This window comes from Tursiops truncatus, chromosome 8, assembly GCF_011762595.2.
Source record: "Tursiops truncatus isolate mTurTru1 chromosome 8, mTurTru1.mat.Y, whole genome shotgun sequence".
In the NCBI taxonomy this organism is placed as follows: domain Eukaryota; kingdom Metazoa; phylum Chordata; class Mammalia; order Artiodactyla; family Delphinidae; genus Tursiops; species Tursiops truncatus.
In genome coordinates, this window is record NC_047041.1 from 46,615,005 (window position 1) to 46,636,563 (window position 21,559).

Consider the following 21,559-nt stretch of genomic DNA (forward strand, 5'->3'; position numbering starts at 1 on the left):
GGATCGTTTGGATAACCACTTTATAACTAAGCGCTGCTGCATGATTTCCTGGAAGACCTGTACTTGTGCTTGTGTTTATAGTTTCACTGAAGACAAGTGGTACTCTTTAAATGTCACAGCCTATTGTAAAGAGAACAGAGATGGACTTAATCCATAATCACTGCTTTGCACCAAGCTAAGGCCAAGTCACATCAAGGCATGGTTAACAAATGAATTTGCATAATAATAGTGAGTATCCTTTATGTTGGAAGTAGCGGCTTAGCTTCAGCAAAACATCATTCATCACATTAGATTAATGTTAATTTGAAGGTTATTGGTTTAGGAGTTTCGATTTATTCAATTTATAATTTTCAATTTTTATAGTTGTATAGGAGTTAGAAGCATAAGTAATTTATACCTCGTTTTAGTTTTGTATATTCTTAAATGATTCTATAATAAAATATATTGCCAACATGATAGTGTTTCCTATTTCAAATTTTCTCTTTTAAAATACGTAACACTTTATTCAAGTATGAAAAAGTGATATAGCTGCTTGTGAACTAGTATATGTCTTTCATTTGATTGTAAGCTTCTCAAAGACAGAATCCATGTGATACTCATTTTGCAATCCCTACTCCACACCCTGGTACCTAGCATGTGGATGGTGTCAGCATGCAGGGGTAGGGAGTGCATGGTGTCAGAGGTAGGGAGTGGATGGTGTCAGAGTTCAGGGGTCATTCAATCATCCAACAACAAGAACATCCAACAACTGAGAAACTACAATTCCAGGCACTGTTTTTACAGGAGTGAATGTGACTGGCAAGGTCCTTGCGCTCATGGAGCTTATATTCTGATGGGGGGAGACAGACAATACATAAATAAACACATATGGAAATAAAATGCTTATATATTGAATAAATGCTGTGGGGAAATAAATCATTTCCATCTTCAGCACTCCACTGATGCTGCCATTGTTAAGGTCAGCAGTGACCTCCTTGTTGCCAAATGCATTGGCTGCTTTAGTGTCCTTAAATATTTTGTCCAATAGGCATTTTGTACTACAATCTTTTTTGTTTTAATATTGAGTTGTGTTAAATAACATTCTTGGACATTGAGTCATTCTCTCCTGTGCATTTCCTAGGTTTATGTTCTTTACCCAGATTTTTTTTTTTTTTTTTTGCTTTACAGTTTTCTTAAAACAGTTCTCAAATTTATGCCAGATTTCTTCATGGAGACCATACGCAACTTGAGAGCAGAGGCTCTCTTTTACTTTTCTACATGTATATTGCTCTACACGTAGTGGATGAACAATACCTTTTGACTTGACTAATTGGGCTCCGCTCTCGGGTTTGCGATAGTTTTTTGTGTTTTTTTTTAACATTTTTATCGGAGTATAATTGCTTTACAATGGTGTGTTAGTTTCTGCTTTATTACAAAGTGAATCAGTTATACATATACATATGTTCCCATATCTCTTCCTTCTTGTGTCTCCCTCCCTCCTACCCTCCCTATCCCACCCCTCTAGGTGGTCGCAAAGCAGCAAGCTGATCTCCCTGTGCCATGCGGCTGCTTCCCACTAGCTATCTATTTTACGTTTGGTAGTGTATATATGTCCATGCCACTCTCTCACTTTGTCACAGCTTACCCTTCCCCCTCCCCATATCCTCAAGTCCATTCTCTAGTAGGTCTGTGTCTTTATTCCCGTCTTACCCCTAGGTTCTTCATGACCTTTTTTTTTTTTTCTTAGATTCCATATATATGTGTTAGCATACGGTATTTGTTTTTCTCCTTCTGACTTGCTTCACTCTGTATTACAGTTGTTAAACTATGTTCTCTGGAATTGTAAGGGTTCACAGTTCCTAGGTAAGAACTGATGTGTCTGATGGCTAGGCTCCCTCCATCCTCTCTTCAACAGAACTTCCTTCCCTTCCTTTCCTTTCCCTGTCCTTCTCTTCCCTTTCCTTTCTCCTCCTTGATTAAGTTTATTCCTAGATATTTTATTCTTTTTGATGTGATTTTAAAAGGGATTTTCTTGCTTTCTCTTTCTGATAATTCATTAATGTATAGGAAAGCAACAGATTTTTGTATATTAATCTTGTATCCTGCAACTCTACTGAATTCATTCATTGGTTCTAATAGTTCTATTGTGGAGACTTTAGGGTTTTCTATATATAGTATTAGGTCATTTGCAAGTAGTGACAGTTTTACTTCTTCCCTTCCAATTTGGATGCTTTCTATTTCTTTTTCTTGCCTTATTGCTGTGGCTAGGACTTCCAATCCTATATTATATAGAAGTGATGAGACTGGGTATCCTTGTCTTGACCCTGATGTTAGAGGAAAACCTTTCATTTTTTTTTACCACTGAGTGTGCTGGTAGCTATGGGTTTGTCATAAATGGCCTTTATAATGTTGATATATGTTCCTCTATGCCAACTTTGATAATAGTTTTTATCATGAAGGATGTTGAATTTTGTCAGATGCTTTTTCTGCATCTATTCAGATGATCATGTGGTTTTTATCTTTTGTTTTTTTTAATATGCTGTATCACATTGATCGATTTGCAGATATTAAACTGTCTTTGCATCCCTGGAGTAAATCCCACTTGACCATATTGTATGATCCTTTTCATATATTGTTGAATTCAGTTTGCTAGGATTTTTGCATCTATATTCATCAGAGATATTGGCCTGTTATTTTTTTGTATGTATAGTTTCTTTGACTGATTTTGATATCAGGGTAATAGTGGCATTGTAGAATGAATTGGGGAGTGTTACCTCCTCTTCAGGTTTTTTTGAAATAGTTTAAGAAGGGAGGTATTAGCTTTACTTTCTATATTTGGTAGAATTCCCCTGTGAAGCCATCCAGTCCTGGACTTTTGTTTGCTGGGAATTTTTGATTACTGATTCAGTTTCACTGCCAGTGATTGGTCTGTTAAGAACTTTCTGATTCACTTTTGGAAGATTGTATGTTTCTAGGAATTTATCCATTTCTTCTGGGTTGTCCAATTTGTTGGCATATATCTGTTCATAATATTCTCTTATGAATTTTTGTATCTCTGTGCTTTTGTTTGTTATTTTTCATCTTTCATTTCTTATTTTATTTGGGTTCTCTCTTTTTTCTTAATGAGACTGGCTAAAGGTTCATCAATTTTGTTTATCTTTTCAGGAAAAAAACAGCTCAGTTTTATTGATCTTTTCTATTTTTTTAAATTTCTATTTTATTGATTTCCTCTCTGATCTTTATTATTTCCTTCCTTATCCTGACTTTGGACTTTGTTTGTTCTTCTTTTCTAATTACTTTAAATGGTAGTTTAGGTTGTTTATTTGAGATTTTTCTTGCTTATTGAGGTTCGTCTGTATTGCTGTAAATATCCCTCTTTGAATTGCTTTTGCTGCATCTCATAGATTTTGGAAAGTTGTGTTTTTATTTTCATTTGTCTCAAGGTATTTTATGATTTCTGCTTTGATTTCTTCACTGATCCATTGATTTTTTTAGTAGCATGTTGTTTGGCCTCCACTTGTTTGTGTTTTTCCCATTTCTTCTCCTATAATAGATTTCTAGTGTCATACTGCTGTGGTCAGAAAGAATGCTTGATGTGATTTCTATCCTGTTAAATTTGGAGACTTATTTTATGGCCTAGCATGTGATCTGTCCTGGAGAAAATTCCATGTGTGCTTCAAAAGAATGTGTCTTCTGCTGTTTTTGGATGGAATGTCCTGTAGATATTTATTAAGTTCAGCTGGTCTAATGTGCATTTGAAGCCACTGTTTCCTTAGTGATTTTCTGGCTGAATGATTTGTCCGTGTAAGTGGGGTGCGAAAGTCCCCTGCCATTATTTTATCATTGTCAGTTTCTACCTTTAGGTATGTTAATATTTGCTTTATATACTTAGGTGCTCCTATATTCAGTGCATATATATTGACGAGTGTAATATACTCTTCTTGTATTGATTCTTTTATCATTATATAATGCTTTTCTTTGTCTTTTGTTATAGATTTTGTTTTTTTTTTTTTAACATCTTTATTGGGGTATAATTGCTTTACAATGGTGTGTTAGTTTCTGCTTTATAACAAAGTGAATCAGTCATACATAAGCATATGTTCCCATATGTCTTCCCTGTTGCGTCTCCCTCCCTCCCACCCTCCCCATCCCACCCCTCCAGGCTGTCACAAAGCACCGAGCCAATATCCCTGTGCCATGCGGCTGCTTCCCACTAGCTATCTACCTTACTGCGTTTGTTACTGTGTATATGCCAATGACTCTCTCTCGCCCTGTCACAGCTCACCCTTCCCCCTCCCCTAGATTTTGTTTTAAAGACAACTTTGTCTGATATGATCAGCTTTCTTTCTGTTTCCATTTGCATGGAAAATCTTTTTCCATCCCTTCACTTTCAGTCTATGTTTATCTTTAGCTCTGAAGTTATAGTGTCTTGTAGATAGCATATAGATGGGTCTTATTTTTTATCTAATCAACCACTGTATGTCTTTTGATTGGAGCATTTATTCCATTGACATTCAAAGTGATTATTGATAGGTATGTACTTATTGCCATTTTCTTGCTTGTTTTCTGGTTGTTTTTGTAGTTCTTCTCTGGTTTTTTTTCTTCTTTTAGTTTCTTCCTTTGTGATTTGATAATTTTTTTAGTATTATGCTTGTGCTCCTTTCTCTCTACTTTTTTATGTATCTATTGTGGTTTTTCATTTGTGGTTACCATGGGGTTAATATATGTTGACCTATAACTATATCTACTTGTTTTAAACTGATAATCATTTAAGTTGAAACACATTCTAAAAGATCCACATTTTTTACTCCCCTCGTCCATGTTTTGTGGTTTTGATGTCCTATTTTAACTCTTTATGTCTATCCCTTAACCATTTATTGTGGTTATAGTTGCTTTTTGTCTTTGTACTAGCTTGAGTGGTTGATCCACAGCCTTTACTGTATATTTGCTATTACTAGTGGGTTTTTCCTTTCCTATAGATACTTACTTCTTGTTGTACAGACTTTTCTTTTCCACTTACAGTGTTCCTTTAACAGTTTTTGTTAATATTGATGAACTCTTAGTTTTTGCTTCTCTCAGAAGTCCTTTATGTCTTCTTCAATTCTGAATGATAACGTTGTTGGGTAGATTATCCTAGGTTTTAGGTTTTTCCCTTTCAGCACTTTAAATACATCATGCCACTCCCTTCTGGCTTGCAATGTTTCTGCAGAAAAATCAGCTTATAGCCTTATGGGGACTTCTTTGTATTTGACTCTGTTTTTCTCTTGCTGTCTTTAGAATTTTCTCTTTAACTCTTGCCATTTTAATTATGATATGTCTTGGTTTGGGTCTTTTTGAGTTCAACTTATTTGGGACTCTCTGTGCTTCCTGCACCTGGAAATCTATTTCCTTCTTCAGCTTTGGGAAGTTTTCAGCCCCAATTTCATCAGATACATTTTCTATTCCTTTCTGTCTCCCATCTCCTTCTGGGACCCCTATAATGCAAATGTTAGTATGCTTGATGTTGTTCTAGAGGTGCCTTAAATTATCTTCATTTTTTAAAATTTGTTTTGCTTTTTGCTCTTCTGATTGGGTGATTTCCATTATGCTATCTTCCCGATTGTTTATGCATTCTTCTGTATCACCTAGTCTGCTATTAATTCCTTCTAGTGTATCTTTTTTTTTTTTTTTTTTTTTTTTTGCAGTACACGGGCCTCTCACTGTTGTGGCCTCTCCCGTTGGCTCCGGACGCGCAGGCTCAGCGGCCATGGCTCACAGGCCCAGCCGCTCTGTGGCATGTGGGATCCTCCCGGACCGGGACATGAACCCGTGTCCCGTGCATTTGCAGGTGGACTCTCAACCACTGCGCCACCAGGGAAGCCCCTTCTAGTGTATTTTTCATTTCACTTACTGTATTCTTCAGCTTGACAGGTTCTTTTTTATATTTTCTAGTTCGTTATTAAAATTTTCACTGTGTTCATCTATTCTTTTCCCAAATTCAGTAAGCATTCTTATTTCTAATGCTTTGAACTCTTTATCTGGTAAATTATTTATAGGTTTCTTTCAGCACCTTTTTTTCTTTTTCTTTTGTTTGAAACATATTCCTGTCTTCTTATTTTAACTTTCTCTGTCTCTATGAAATTAGATGAAACAGTCCCCCAGTCTCGAAAGGGTGTCCTTGTGTGGGAGCATCCCTGTGCAGTTTGCACGTGCCCAGTGGCTTTGGTGGGAGAACTGGATCTGAAGTAAGCATGCGTCACGTCTTCCCCTGGGGTGTGCTGGAATCTACCATCTTAATGGGAGGTAGGGTTAGAGATGGAGGGGCTAGAATCAGAGCCAGGTGTGAGCCAGGGCTTCTCCTGTGCTCACTGGCTATCACCTCCTTATTGGGAGTGGGGTTGGGGCCCAAGATGCTGGTGCAGAAGACCTAAGGGTTAGGTCCAAGCTTATTCAATTCCTTCTAATTGTGTGCACTTTACTTGGCAGTGGTACCTCTGCTCTAGTGCAGAGCAGCACCAGAGCCAGAGGGACTGGAGAAGTCATCTGGTGCAGGCTGGGGTACACCCTGAGACGGTTGTGGAAAGCCAGCCAGAGTCCAGGCAGTTTTCAATCTGCTGCTTCTGTGCTGTTCCCGGGAGTAAGCAAGCTTATATGTGTATGCTTCATGAGCAGAGGCTTGGTTTCTTAAAGCCTTCTGGTGAGTCCCACTGGGTTTCAAACCAGCTAAAGGGACTTGTCTTCCTAGTGGTGGACCCCAGGGTTGGGGTGCCCAGTATGTGGCTCAAACCTTTCACTCCCTGTGGACGATCACCTGAGCCTGTGATATTTCCTTCCTCTTCTGTGTTCCCTGCTAGGGGTGCGGTGCGGTTCCTGGGCAGGAGTTGCTCCATATGTAGGTGTGTTTTTGATGTGTATGTTGGGGGAAGTGAGCTCAGAGTTCTCCTACTTTGCCATCTTGATCTCCCTCTTGCGTTGTGACTTTTGTATTAACCTGGGTAATAATATAGCCTAAGTAGAGGAGGTGATACATAGGGATTTGTGTCCATTTACATGCGTATAGATATCACTTAATATTTATTGAATTGCATAGACCAAGATATTTACATATATGTCCTCATACTCTAACTTTCTTCTCTCCTTGCTCTACTATTATTACCATTCCCCATGGTCAAAATAAAGAAAGAAAGATTATGAAGCTAATGCACAGTAAGATACCAGAGATGTGATTAAGATAAGTCTGAGTATCACTTCAAAGGTTTTTAGAAAACATAACTTTAGGCCTTAGGATTCTAATATCAACCCTGAGTGTACTTTTTAGGTCCAGAGACCCACCTTTCCTGTGTTCAGTTTTCCTTAAGTAATGAGGGTTTCCTGTACAAATTCAGGTGCAAGTAAAAAAGACCAGAATCTCAAACACTGTATTAAGCCTGAAATATCATTCGAGACATAAATCAAACTCTAATTTGGATAGTGGGTAAGAGCAGGGATTCTAGGATCAAACAAATCTGGGTTAGAATCCTGATTCTACCATATAGGAGGAATCTCCTTAACTTCTTAACTTCTCTCTGCCTTAGTTTTCTCATCTGTGAAATGGAGATAATAATAGAAGCAAACTCATAGGTAGTTGTAAGGTTTGGTGGAATAATATGTGTGAATTTCTTACCATATCTGGAACATAGTGAGGGCTCAATCAGTGTAAGCCCTTATTATTATTATTGTTGTTGTTGTTATTAACTACTAGGTTATCCTGCCGTACCCTCAGCTGTAATACTCCCAACTTTAATCTCTACAACTATGCTAACTCTCTGTTTTGGCTTCTGTTCCTCCTACCATTATATTAACTGACTTTTTCTGCTTTATTGAAAAAAAACTTCTCACGTGAAAGGAACTGATTCATTTAGTCTATCACCACCTTTGTAAGGTGGAGTTCTTATACCAGGCCGTTTCAGAGCCTACCATGCAGTCTAGCAATTGACTGATCTTGGGTCAGGTGGTCAGCAATCACCAGGCAGGCTGGTATAGCTTATGAGTAGGAAATCCCTCAGAAGGGGAATGTAGGTCTGTCAGGCACTCTGGTGCTTCGTAAAAGAGGATGGGGAAGCATGTACCTGCCATGTGGTTTGAAAGGGAGTACAGAAAAAAAGAGCCAAATTGTAATACTTTAATTAATAACAAATATGGTGCTTAAATGAGTCAAAGTTATATTGTTTGTTTAGGTAACTCATCGTTAGTGAGTTTGGGCAGCCAGGAAAAGGAAGTTTGGAAATAAAACAACAGACCAAGCAGGTCACTCAGGGCAAAACCTGTTTTTGTGATGTATGACTAGAGTCTGTCCAAGTTTCTGACAAACAGTTGTTACCTAAAGAGGAACAGAATGTGGAGTCAGCCTTTCAGAATCTATTGACTCTAACCTCTTGTGGACTATAGGTAGTTATGCAGCTGCTTGGAGAGATTTCTTCCCATGATAGTCTGACCTCAAGTGCTCTCAAGGTCATTTTGTGCTGAGTGTTTTTACTATATCATTTGTATTAATTCTTTTAGGCTAAAGGTAGAAAAAGAAATGGTAACACTAATTATTTTTTAATGAATCAGTTGGATGGCAGGGAGGGATGGGCATTTTTCTTGGATATACAAAGCTAAGTCCTAAAGCTCCAACTGGAAAAATAGTGACAGCTGTTGGTTGTTATATATCCTTTAGAGATAAGGTTCTGATGTGCTTGGCATCTACCTGCATAGTGACTGTTAGAGGCTTATTCTTATATTTCTAGATACAGAACAAGTCAAGACTATAGTGGAAATCCTTGAGAATCAGGAGATTCAAGTCCTGGTTTGGTCACTACTAGCTTTATGTTCTTGGAGAAGTCACCTTAATTCACCAGCTCCAATTTCATCATCTGTACAGCGAGGGGTTAATAAGATGATTCTCATCACTCTCACAGTTCTAGCACTGCATGATTCAGACTCATGGCTTCTTTTCTTTTTTGTATTAGTCCATTCAACCTTTTGTTTCCAGATCACGCCATGCAGTTTTATGCCTCTATCTTCTGAACCATATATATTCTTTGCTCATTCATTCATTAACTTCTGTATCCATCCTTTCATTTATTGATTCTCTAATTCCACATTTATTGAGTATATACTACTTTTCTAGCAGTGATGTTACAAAGTTTACTGACATGATCTCTACTCTCAAGATCCTAAAAGTCAAGTCAGAATATAACCATATCTCTGCCTGCTTTTCCAGCCTCGTGTTATACCATTCTCTTTCTTTATTGGATTTCTTTAATGTCTTTGCCATGCTTTCTTCTTCCTCAGGTTTCTGCACATTCTTCATCCCTTCCACTTCCCTGTCCCTAAATTCCCATGCCTGAAAATGCCTACTTATCCTTAGGGCTCAGTCAAAAGTTCTTCCTCCTTTGGGAATTAAACTCCCTAGGTTAGACTTTCTATCGTGTGCAGTTGACCCTTGAACAACACAGGTTTGAACTGTGTGGGTCCACTTACATGGATTCTTTTCAATAGTAAAAACTGTAGTACTACCCCATCCATGGTTGGTTGAATCTGCCGGTGCAGAACCATGGATAAGGAGGAACCTTGGCTAAGGAGGAACAACTATAAGTTATGCATGGAGTTTCAGCTGTGCAGAGGGTTGGCTCCCCTAACCCCTTCGTTTTTCAAGGGTCAACCATATTCTCATTAATTATGCTTTCTACTTCTAGGCTGACATTCATGACACTATAGTAACAACTTGGCAAACCATTACGTACGTCCATAATATGTCCAGAAAGAAAACTTTACTTCTGGATAATATGAATGTACATGTGTCCCCAAGGATGCTTCAGAATTCTTATTTTCCTTTCCCATCTATCTGTTCATACAGAGTCCACCTCTGATGGACATAATATTTCTTTCCTTTATGGTCTTCCTACCTTTTTCTCCTTTTATTCTCCTTGTCTGATAGCTTCCCCTTCAGAAGGAGATTCCATTTATTGTCCCCTGAGGAGTTGGAGGGAGTGTTGTATTTTCAGGTTTACATATCTTTGAAGGTTAGTTTAGACCCTTAGGTACTTCAGAGTGAAAAAGCTATAAGACAAACAAATTGTTCTGGGCCTAACCTATTATAACTTAATTTCAATGTGTTAACTGTGCTAATAAATATTTTGTTTCTTTGCTCCCCAAAAAGCAAAAGAGGAGGGAAATAGAGTGAAGGTAGGGAAATATGTTTTGCCTCATTGTTTAGTATTTTTTTTTCCTGCTAGACTTAGTTTTTGTCAGGGCAGAGACCAATCTGTCTTATTCACTGCTGTATTTCCAGTGTCAGGCACAAAAATACATGCTTAGTAATATTTATGGGATAAATGAATGAATGAATGAAGGGTGAAAAAAGATATACTAACAAACTGATTTTTACCCTACAGTGTGAGATGTTCTATAGCATAGATATATGATATCCCTATTTGGGTATATTATATTTAAAGAAGATAATGTACGTATTATAGTTTTGTAAATCCTAAAACACTATATAGCTACTTTGGCAAGACACTGATAAGCTCTATACTGCAATGGTTCTCAAAGTATGGTCCCTGGATCAGCAATATCAACATCACCTGGAAATTTATTAGAAAAGTAAATTTGGGGCCACATGTTAGACATACTGAATCGGAAATTCTAGGGTGTGGCCCAGTAATCTGTTTTTTAAATCAGCTCTTCAGGTGATATTGGTGCATGATAAAATTTGACCTCTGCTGCTCACAAGGGATAAAAAGTGAAGTGTGACTTGGCCTATAACTTTGCAAAGCTTAGATGTAGGGAGATAAAGCATATATACCAGTGACATGGGGCTGTAAGAATCACAAGATAAATGCAAAGTGCAAAGGCAATAGAGGGGAGGATGGGAGAAATGACTTGTGGTGGAAGAGGCTTCAGGGATAAAGAACATTTGAGCTGGAACTGCCGAGTCATGGTCCATAAAACACGCTAGATGAAGAGAAAAACAAAATAAACAAATAAAATCCCTGTAAACCCAGAGCAAAACAAACAAAAATCCTACAATTATTCTAGACATAAAATATCAGTTTGTACTAGTTAAGGCCACAGGCTTTGGAGTTAGACATATGTGATTCCTATCCTGGCACCCAAAGTTATGAGCTAAGCAAACTGGGCAAATTTCTTAACTTCTCTCTTCCTGAGTTTCCTCCTTTGTAAAGTAGGTAAAATAATAGTTCTTATGTCATAGGATATTTGGGAGTAGTAAATGAGATAATGTATTACATGTAGTGCTTAACATGCTATGGTAAAGTCTTGATAAATGGTACTTATTATTATTACTAACACAGAAATAAACTATTGAAGTTTAAAAGTTGCGTAAGGGGTCTTCATCTAGACAACCAAGAAGAATTTACATCTTCTATTTCCTAGATGTAATTTTCATTCTTTTTTTATTTAAAAAAATATTTTAATGTTTATTTTTAAGACATTAAAAGAAACTTTGAAACAATCTCAAACTTGAACGTTCAATGCAATAATTTTTATCTCGAACTATTTGAGAGTAATTGGTCAACCTGTTGTTCCATCACCTCCTGATACATTAGTGTGTATTTCCTGTGAACAAGGACATTCTCCTACGTAACTGCAAGGTGACCAACAAAATCAGCAAATTAACAAATGTCCCAATAAAATTGTGTTATAGTGAAGAATTCAGTTTAGAATCACATGTGGCCTTTAGGTGTCATGTCTTTTTAGTTTCCTTAATTCTGGAATAGTTCCTCAGCCTTAACTTGTTTTTTGTGACTTGGACGCTTATGAAGATAGGAGTATCACAGAAGCAAGGCTGTGTTCTTTTTACTGTATCCTATCGGGTGGCTCATGATTATATTTGCTCCATTTATTCATGATGTTTACTTTGAATACTCGATTGATGTGTTCCAGGTTTTAGGCTTCTCCGCTGTGAGGTTACTCTTTTCCATTTTGTGTATGTTTATACGTGTACATGTTTACGTCTATATGAATATTTATGTGTATTAAAAACCATGAGCTCACACTAATCCAGTACCACATAGTTCATTATAGTTTTCTTTATTTTCATATTTTGACTCCCTTTTCTGATAAACTCTCATTATCCTTATTTTATTTACTTATTTGGTCAATCTCCCTATATGTAACCAGTCTTCCATTATCACTGCCACAGACACGCTTCTTACCAAACTTAGGTTCTCACAACCCTCACTAGGCCACCCTTCTGCACAGATGACCTCCTCAGCCTATGTAGCTGTGACAAAGCATCCCAGGCCTTCCCACAGCATGGGCGCCCTCCTCATAGAGGTCAGGCTTTGAGCCAATGCTCCAACAATATCTGAACTGTTTGGCCCTCTTCAACTTGTTTTGGTTTCAACAGCTCACATCTGGCTACCTCTCTGTGAGAACTCCTTCCTTAGTCTGTCAGTCTCTGTAACTGCTCTGGGCCACCTTCACATGTTGATGTCCTCTTCACCCTCCTTGAGCTCTGGCACCCTGCTCTGAGCCAACATAGCTCCTTTGCTCAACCTCCTCCACCACCAGAATAGGCCTTGCTCTACTTTACCTAATGGCTTTAGAACTGAATTGTTCAGTAAGGAAGGAAGGGGAAGGTAGGGTAGGGAAAGGAACGGAAAAGGAGAAAGGGGATGGGGAGAGGAAGAGGAAAGTAAGAGGAGCTCATAGATGTATTTTTCGATAAAGCAAGAGTAAGTATTACTATTTTCCAAAGATGGTGAATAGAACTATTATCATGCAGTTTTTCTCATCTGGGAATAGTTTGATTCTTGTTTGATTATGGGGTCTGTGTGGCTTTCCAGCTGTTTCAAGATTATTGCACAACATTAGCTCGTCTAAAAGAGAACAGCAAAGCTTCCTGTCACACTTGTAGACTGCAATGGATTGGATAGTTCTTGTACCATAAAAACCATCCATCTGTAGGCTGGCTTTCCACTCTCACTTCAGAACAAAAGGTAGTATACTTTATTTAGCCAATATAAAGGTAAGCTACTAATAGCTTTAATATATAGGGTAGCATATTTTATAACCTGTACTTTTGTATTTGGGCATATGATTTTCCCTCATGCAAACCTTTTAGATATTGGGGAAGTTGGGAAGAAAGGGAGGTGACATGTTCAATGGCTCCAGACTTTATTTTTCTACAATTTTATTTAAGCGGTATGTTTTAGTAAGTTGAGTTAGCACAGTAGATTGTAAGCTTAATATAATGGATATGATTATACCTGTGCTATAAGGATATACATATGATAATTTTACATAATTAATATAATCTATCAACTCCAATCAATTATAATATAATTATGTCATTTGTGTATAATAATGTAATTATATATAATGGAAATTATACCATAATTATAATAAAATATTATCATAAATTTTATAGGAGTATACTTTCAATAATTTTTACAATTTAAAATTGGTCTTTCAGATAAATTGGTACACTGATGATGCAGAACAGTATTCTTTTTGAGATTAGCCATCAGCTGTCACTTCTTGGACCAGTTCCAAATGAAGTGATTACAGCCTGTCATTTAGATCAATCCTTTTGGAGTAGTGGAATGTGACACTTTTCTCAAGTGGTAGTTGACATTAGGTGTTTAATCTGCCAAAGAAACACCCTTCACCTCATGTTACACGTAGAAAAGACTAAGCTTTTGGTATTCATCAATAAAGCTCTATATAATCTTGTGTTATAATTCAGAACTGTATGTCCAAAATAAGAAAAAAGTAAAGAACAAAGTGAAACAAATTGAAAACAAAAAAGAAAATATTTTGGCAAGTTGTAATAAGAGTACCTGTGTACCAGATTCAAGGAGATGAGAGGGACACTGTCTTTTTGCATATCAGAGACAGAATTTTATTTTCCTACTTAACACATGGCGCTCTAGGTATAACTTCTCTCTGTAGACTGAATACTATTCTGGCCGCATCTGAGTTGTAGTTGGATTGATCATAAAATTGCATAAAATCACCATTAAACAGAATATTAAGTAAATCTGTGCTTACGTGCCTGACAATAAAGTTTCCCCCACAGTCTGGTTTCTTATTTCATACCTATCTTGTCATCTTTTTATCTTCTGCTTCTTATTTTCTGTTAAAGTCATCTCTAATTCCACAGGAAAAATCGTTACAATAGTATTGCATAACTAATATTTATTGAATACCCTGTATTCATGGCATGTGTAAAGCAAACCTGAATTGTTTGATGCCAATTATGCCATCTGTAATAACCTCTTTTTAATGTTTAAAATTTAACATTGTCTCCAAGCTTAACTATGCTGACCGTCTGTGGCTACCTCTATGTAGAAGCGTTTTTGCTTCCCCTTGGTATTCATCAGCTAGGAAGATATGGTCCTTGGAGCCCAAACTCTCATTCTGTTTGAGTTTCCGCTGATGGGGAGAGAAACTCAATAGCTTCTGCTAAGCACTGTGCAGTTGAGATTAGTTAAAATATTCTTGGTAACAGGCCTTGGAAAGTTTTTGGAAGAGTTTCTTAGGTTTGGTTTTCCTTCCATCTGGTGATCTGAAGAATTTCCTAAATGATATTTTAGTCCTGCATTTACAATGAGATATGCTAGTTTTAACATCAATACCATTCAATTAACCCCTAATGTTCCATTAGGCATATTACTGAGCATGTTGTAGCAAAAAGAGTGTAGGCTATTGTGCCAAATGTAGATTCCAATCCTAGCCTCGCTACTGCACAGCCCTGTGACCTTAAGTCCGTTTCTCCATCTTTAAAATATAGGTGTAATAATAATGCCTCATAATATGATTGCAAGGACTAAGTAAAATAAATGATGTTTCAAAGTGTGGATGCCTAACATATGGTGGGTAAATGACAAATGCTAATTTCTTTCTTCCTTTCTTCCCTCAACGAGCAATATCAATACCTAAACGCAGACTGGGAGATATGTGGTTTTTTTGGGGAGTGGGGAGGAAATGTGGAATTTATGCAAGTTTAAAACTAAGTTTTAAACTTTAAAGTTTAAAACTAAGTTTAAAACTAAGATCATACCATTTTACCTACCTATAGTTTCTTATCTTTCCAGAATTTGTAGAGTTTACATGGTAAACCTTTGTGAGGTTAAAAAGAATGTATAACATTCCTGTATCTTGGATGATTGATGTGAAATTGAAATTTAATTATCTCTTAGATATAGAATAAGACATACCTGGTGGTAGTTTGGGAATATAAGTGCTGATAAGAGGTAGCTGATTTGCATTAACAATATCTTGAGTTTATTTAGTGACTGCTTTTTGAGCAACTTGAAGTATCACACTTATTCATCAAAGAGATATTTTGAATTAAAGTTTGTTTTAGGGGTTGTATTTTTAAGAACCTTTTTTTTTTGAGAAAAAAAATACTACATTTTGCTTCATGCACATCTTATTGCATTTCTATTAACATTTCTGTTTTAATTAGTTATTTTTTTTACTTGTAAATAACAGTTTTCTGCCTCCTTTTCAAGTATTAATTCTACTTTATTGCTCCAAGTGTTCACTCTTAACTGTTCTGGAAGAAATGACTCCTACCTAAGCATATTCTGTGTTCAGGTTTCCAGCATTTAATGGGACTTCCTGTGTACACAGTATTGTTCAAAGATAATGTATTAATCAAAAGAATAATAGCATTTATTGAGTATGTTCTATGTAACTGTTCAACTGTTTGAAGTACTTATGTTTGTAAAGTTTTTAGGTGAAAAACTGAGGCTTAAAGAGTTTAAGTGTCTTGCTAAAAGACACATTTAGTAAGTAGCAGAGCCAGGGCCTGTCTGACTTCAGTGCTCGTGCTTTAACTTCTAGATTACTATATACTACTTCACTTTTGCACTACTGATCTACCTCTCCCATCACATTCTGCACTTTATACTTTGCTCCCCTTGGAGTCTTTTTTCTCTAGATATTTCTTAAAATGTTCCTGGATATTTCTCCATGCCATACTTAGCCCTAATATCTCCTAGTCACCTTCCCATTTTTAAAAACTTTATATTTTGAAATAAGTTCAAATCTATGGAAAAGTTGCAAGATTAGTACAGAGAGCTCCTGTATATTTACTTTACTCAGATTCACCAATTGTTTACATTTTGCCCTATTTGATTTAACATTCTTTCTATATGTGTGTCTTTCTTTCTCTGTATATTTATATACATACATACATACACATGTGTACGTGCATATTATTAATGAACCATTTGAGAATGATTTGGGGACATCAGGCCCCATTATGACTAAATAATTCAATGTCTGTTTCCTAAAAACAAGAATATTTCCTTACATAAATAGTGCAGTTATCAAAATCAAGAAATTTTACATTGATACAAAACAATATCTAATGCACAGTCCATATTCAGTTTCAGCAGTAGTCACCAAAATATCTTTTATAGCTATGTTTCCCCAGTCTATCAGGATCTATCCAGGATCACACATTACATTTAATTGTCATGCCTCTTTTTTCTTTTATATTTTGTTTATTTATTTATTTGGCTGTGTTGGGTCTTAGTTGTGGCATGCGGAATCTTTCGTTGTGGCACGTGGGCTTCTCTCTAGTTGTGACATGGGTTCCAGAGTGTGCAGGCTCAGTAGTTGCAGCACACGGGCTCCCTAGTTGTGGCGTGCAGGCTCAGTAGTTGTGGTGTGTGGGCTTATTATTATTGCCCCGTGACATGTGGGATCTTAGTTCCCTGACCAGGGATTGAACCCACGTCCCCTGCATTGGAAGGCGGATTCTTAAACACTGGACCACCAGGGAAGTCCCTGTCATGCCTCTTTAGTCCCCTTTAATCTGCAGTTTCTTGACCTGGATATTTTTGAAGATTCCAGATCAGGTATTTTGTAGACTGTCCTACAATTTGGTTTCATCTGATGTTTCCTAGTGATTAGATTCAGTTTATGCATTTCCGGGAGGAGTAACACAGAAATGATGCTATATCCATCTTGGTGGTTGATAACAGGAGGCTCCCAGTGCCAGTTTGTTCTAATTTGTGGGGAGATACTTTGAGACTATGTAACATTATGTTCCTCACCAAAATTTTACCCACTAGTTGCAGTGTCCATTGATGATTTTCTAATTCCATCATTTCTTCTATATTTTTTAACTGGCATTCTCCTGTAAGGAAGAGCTTTCCCTTCTCTTCCATTTAATCATTTATTTTTATGTCAGGATGAACGCATAGATTTTTATTTTACTCAATAGGTTATAATCTATTACTATTATTAATTTACTTTAATGCTCAAATTGTTCCAGATTTTGTTAGTAGGAGCCCCTTCAAGATGGCTTTCATGCCTTTTTGATATGTTCCCGTGATTTTTCAGTACTTCCTTACTTTCTGATGCAAGTCCCAGGTTCATCTTATAGTTTCTCTGCTGTAGCCCTAGAGCGAGTCTTTAACCAAAAAGCCCTGGTTCCTTTTAGTAGAAGAAAGTATTTTGAAACCAAATTTCCTTCCCTCATCCCTTTTTTCCTTTCTCCCTCCTTTCCATTCTCCCTCCTTTTCTTTCTCTGCCTCCTCTTCCCTCCCTCCCTCCTTCCCTCCCTCCCTCCCTCCTTCCTTCCGTGCTTTGTCCAGGTATAGAAGAAGCTCAATCATATCAGAATATTATGGAAATTTGTTTGAATCTTTTGTGTGTAAGCATTTCCTGATTCTGTGGTCTTAATTCTTCAATATATATTGGGTTTGATCATGCCTTTGGACTCTGGGTTTCACACTCATCCCTGCTATGGTTTGGGCTCCTTTTTTCCCTAACTTGGTACTTGATTTGTACCTATCACTGATGTTGCTTTCACTCTCTTTTCTTGGCTGTAAAATTTAACTTATATATTCTTTTCATCCACATTTAACTTTAGCCTACTCCTCATATTCATATTTATTCTTCTAGTCCCAGGTAATACACTTAAAGAACCTTGACTGGCTGCCAGACTAAGATAGGACACTTACTCCATTGGACTTTATTAGAAATTCTGTTACTATGCTTCAGTGTCTAGTAGTCTTGGGCTCAAATGGACCAAGACAATGATAAGTTTTTATTTTGCAGAAGTATGGTATCTGGATGCAGCATAAGGAAATTGGATATGAGCATTTATCCAGCTACCAAATAGAACCAAATGTTCAGGAAAAGCTAATGGAACACTAAGACTGCACTTTGTAACATCTTTAAATATAGCAAGCTCAACTGTGTTATACTGTTTAGCTGAATTCATAATCAGGTGTGTGGTATGGGAAATCCTGCAGAGAAAAGGGGGTGCTAGAAGAAGCACAAGACATATGTTTTAAAAGAAGGTACATCTTACAAAGATTACCATTTCTTTATTGAGGCTGTATGGTGAGAATCCTCAGCTCATTTCAGTGAATTCTTTGGTGAGTTACAGCCATATCTGCGAATCACAAAAAAACAAATGAACCAACAATAACAAGCTCCAAAGAGGTTTCTGGTTGGCAGGCTGGAGAGATGACTGTAATTGTTCCCATGAATACTATGTGTAGCAACATGATAGCTGGGATGGGAGGAAGCAAAAAAGAGCCTTTCCCCAGTCACTTTTATTCCAGCCTTTGAGCTAATAGATAAGAAAGTATATAAATATGTTAAACATCTTGCATTCTGGTTACTTTTTTGTTTTACTGTGGTTAAGTAGATAATTGCAGAGCAATTTGTGAGTCATACTAGGAAAAAAAAAATCTCATGATTTAAGTCATATTTTCTTAATTTAATTCAAGTTGTGTAAAAGGAAATCCATTTCTCAGTCACTCACCATATTCACAGTTTGTCCAGTGAGTTTTGGCATTAAAAAAATAATCAAATCTCCTTCAAATGAAACAAGGTTCACCACTTCTGAGGATATTAAAAATAAGTTCCTCGGATGCTGGAAGGCATATCTCAAAGAGGATCTCTAAGGATCTTTTGAAGAAAGAGCACCATCACTGAAATAAGTATGTCATGTTGGATTGTCTCTGCTTGGAAAAAGATAAAATATTTTGAGTATATGAGTTTTTAAGGGTATGCTTAAAAAGACAGTTCTATTTACTATGAATTCCCTTGATCATGCTGTTTGATAGTTGAAGACCCAGCCGCGGCAGAATCATCTTTACAAAGGCCAGATCTCATCTTTATGGAATGTAGGTTAAAACAAAAGAGAGAGATTGGACTGAATAGATACTGTCTCAGATATCACCTGGAAGTTGATTTTTTTTCTGTTTTAATGTGTCCTAAAGGCAGAGTACTGAAATATAGTTCCTTTTAGTTGACTTTGTAGGTAATTGAATCTGAATCAATTTAGTCAATAATATTCACTAAGTAGTTATTATTATTATTTTTCAATCAACAGGCAGAGTTCTTTTCTTGTCAACTTGCTTCTCTTACTGGGATGTCCCCTGACCCCTCACTCTGAAGAGAAAGAGGATTGTAATAACTCAGTAAGGGATGTTTGAAATGAGAGTATGAAGCCTTGGGTTCTAATCACAGAGGTGCTGTTTCTTACGTCCAGTGTTGCTGGTGGATCAGAAGCCATCGGCACCACCTGGGAGCTTGTTAGAAATACAGAGATCCAGGTTCCATTCCTGAGTTTAGTCATAATTTGCACTTTAACAAAATCTCCAGGTGATTGAGATTCATTTGTATGTTAGAGTTGGAGAAGCACTCATCTGTAAATTTGATAATAATTTATAGACTATTTAAAAAATAATTGGGAGGTCAATATGGGTATGCCTTCAAGCATGTGAGGAATTTATTTAGAATGTATCCTTAGAGGTGGCAAAATGTTTTCATTTGAGGGAGGACGGTGCAAAATAAAAAGTGCTTGCAGTTGTGATCAAATAGTCAAGTAGTCAAATCACATAGAAACATACTCCCAATAATGTGTAGGTTTTCTGCAGTCCTGGGTGTGAAAAGGTTTGACTTTATTCAATGATGTTTCTTCTCTATGAGCCTTAAATAGAGAGGGCTTCCATCTCTGGGCTTCTGTCCTCCCTCTCTCCCTCTCTTCCTTCCTTCCACAACTTTTGAATTCATGTAGATACCCCCAATTCTAAGCTAATACCAACTGTACTTTTTCATTACCCTCTACCATTTGGTGGAGAAGGCTGTATAGAGGCCAAAGTCATTACTTGTAGGCCCTTTCAGCAGACAGAGTTAGGGAATATATGTATTTATACTAACCTGTGTGTATGCATTTTTGTAAATATTTCTATATGTATCTATTCATATCTCTGTTAAGCCAAACAGGAGTCTGTAATGTTGTCTTCAAATCTAATCCAAAATCGTATGACTCAGTCTAGTACGACACCCCACCCACTTTCTTTTTTGTAACTTCCTACTCCAACAGTGAGAAACCTGCCTCCCACTATCTACCATCCATTTATTTAATTTTCAGTTCTAGTTATATATGTACAGTGGCTTCAAAATTGTTGACTTGGATTCCATGAGAAACAAATTTACCAACTAGAGTATAGACTAGAATGCTTTTTTGTAGTTTCTTTGTCTTTGGTTTTACAGTCTCTACTCATTTTTAGGTTATCAACTTTTTCTCCTACTGCCTTCAGTGAGGTTATTTCATTCATTTGTAATATAGTTAGATTCTTTTGTCACAGTCTGCACATCTTGGGATTCCCTGACCTCCTAAATGATTTTTTAAATTTGCATGCATTTGGTTTACTCTTTGTGCTGTAAAATTCTTTGGGTTTTGACAAATGCTTCTTGTTAGGTGCCCACCATTACAGTATTATTACAGAAAGTTTTCATCACCCTGTGCTTTACCTATTCAACCCTCCTCTCCTCTCCCAGAGCCTCTAGAAATCACTGACCATTTTATTGTCTCTTTAGTTTTGCTTTTTCCAAACATTATATAAATGTAATCATACGCTATGTAGCCCAGCTACATGCCTGGCATTTTTAAACTTAGCAATATATATTTAAGATTCATCCATGTTTTTACATGGTTTGATAACTCATTCATTCTTATTGCTGAATAGTATTCCATTCAATGAATTTACTACAGTTTGTTTATCCATTCACTAATTGAAGGATATTTTGATTTCTTCCAATTTTTGCAGTTCTGAATAAAGTTGCTATAAGAATTTTGATGCAGGTAAAAATGCGAATTTTTAGGATTTCCTCTATTTTTGTTTTTCTTTGAATACATATTTATGTAGTTTTTTTAATCAGTAAAATTTTCCATATACATGTACGTGGAGAAGCTATATGTGAGGTGATATATGACATTTTGATTTTTCTCTTGCATTTCTTTACAGATATTCAAGAATTTTATGAGATGACATTGCTAAATTCTCAAAAAAGTTGTGAGCAGAAGATAGAAGAAGCCAATCAAGTTGCACAGAAATGGGAGAAGACATCCCTTCTTGCTCCATGCCATGATAACCTTCAAAAGTCTGTAGAGGTATATTACTGAAACTTTTAAAGTACTAAATATTTATTTATACCAGTAAATACCAAAATTATTTATACCAGTAAAGAAGTAGTAGTTGTTAGTAGTGGTAGTTGTTGCAGTAGTAGTAATCATTTTCAACAAATGTGAACAATAATAACAAAAACTTATTTACATACCATACTGCCA

At 36.6% G+C, this 21,559-nt stretch overlaps 1 protein-coding gene across 1 annotated transcript in view; it reads left to right on the forward strand.

Moving 5' to 3' along the window:
* Positions 1-21,559, forward strand: part of DLG2 (discs large MAGUK scaffold protein 2) — a 2,041,254-nt gene that overhangs the window by 259,559 nt on the left and 1,760,136 nt on the right. The window contains exon 3 of the mRNA XM_073808350.1: positions 21,237-21,382. Coding sequence (XP_073664451.1) covers positions 21,237-21,382 — 146 coding nt within the window. The remainder of the gene's footprint in view (positions 1-21,236; positions 21,383-21,559) is intronic.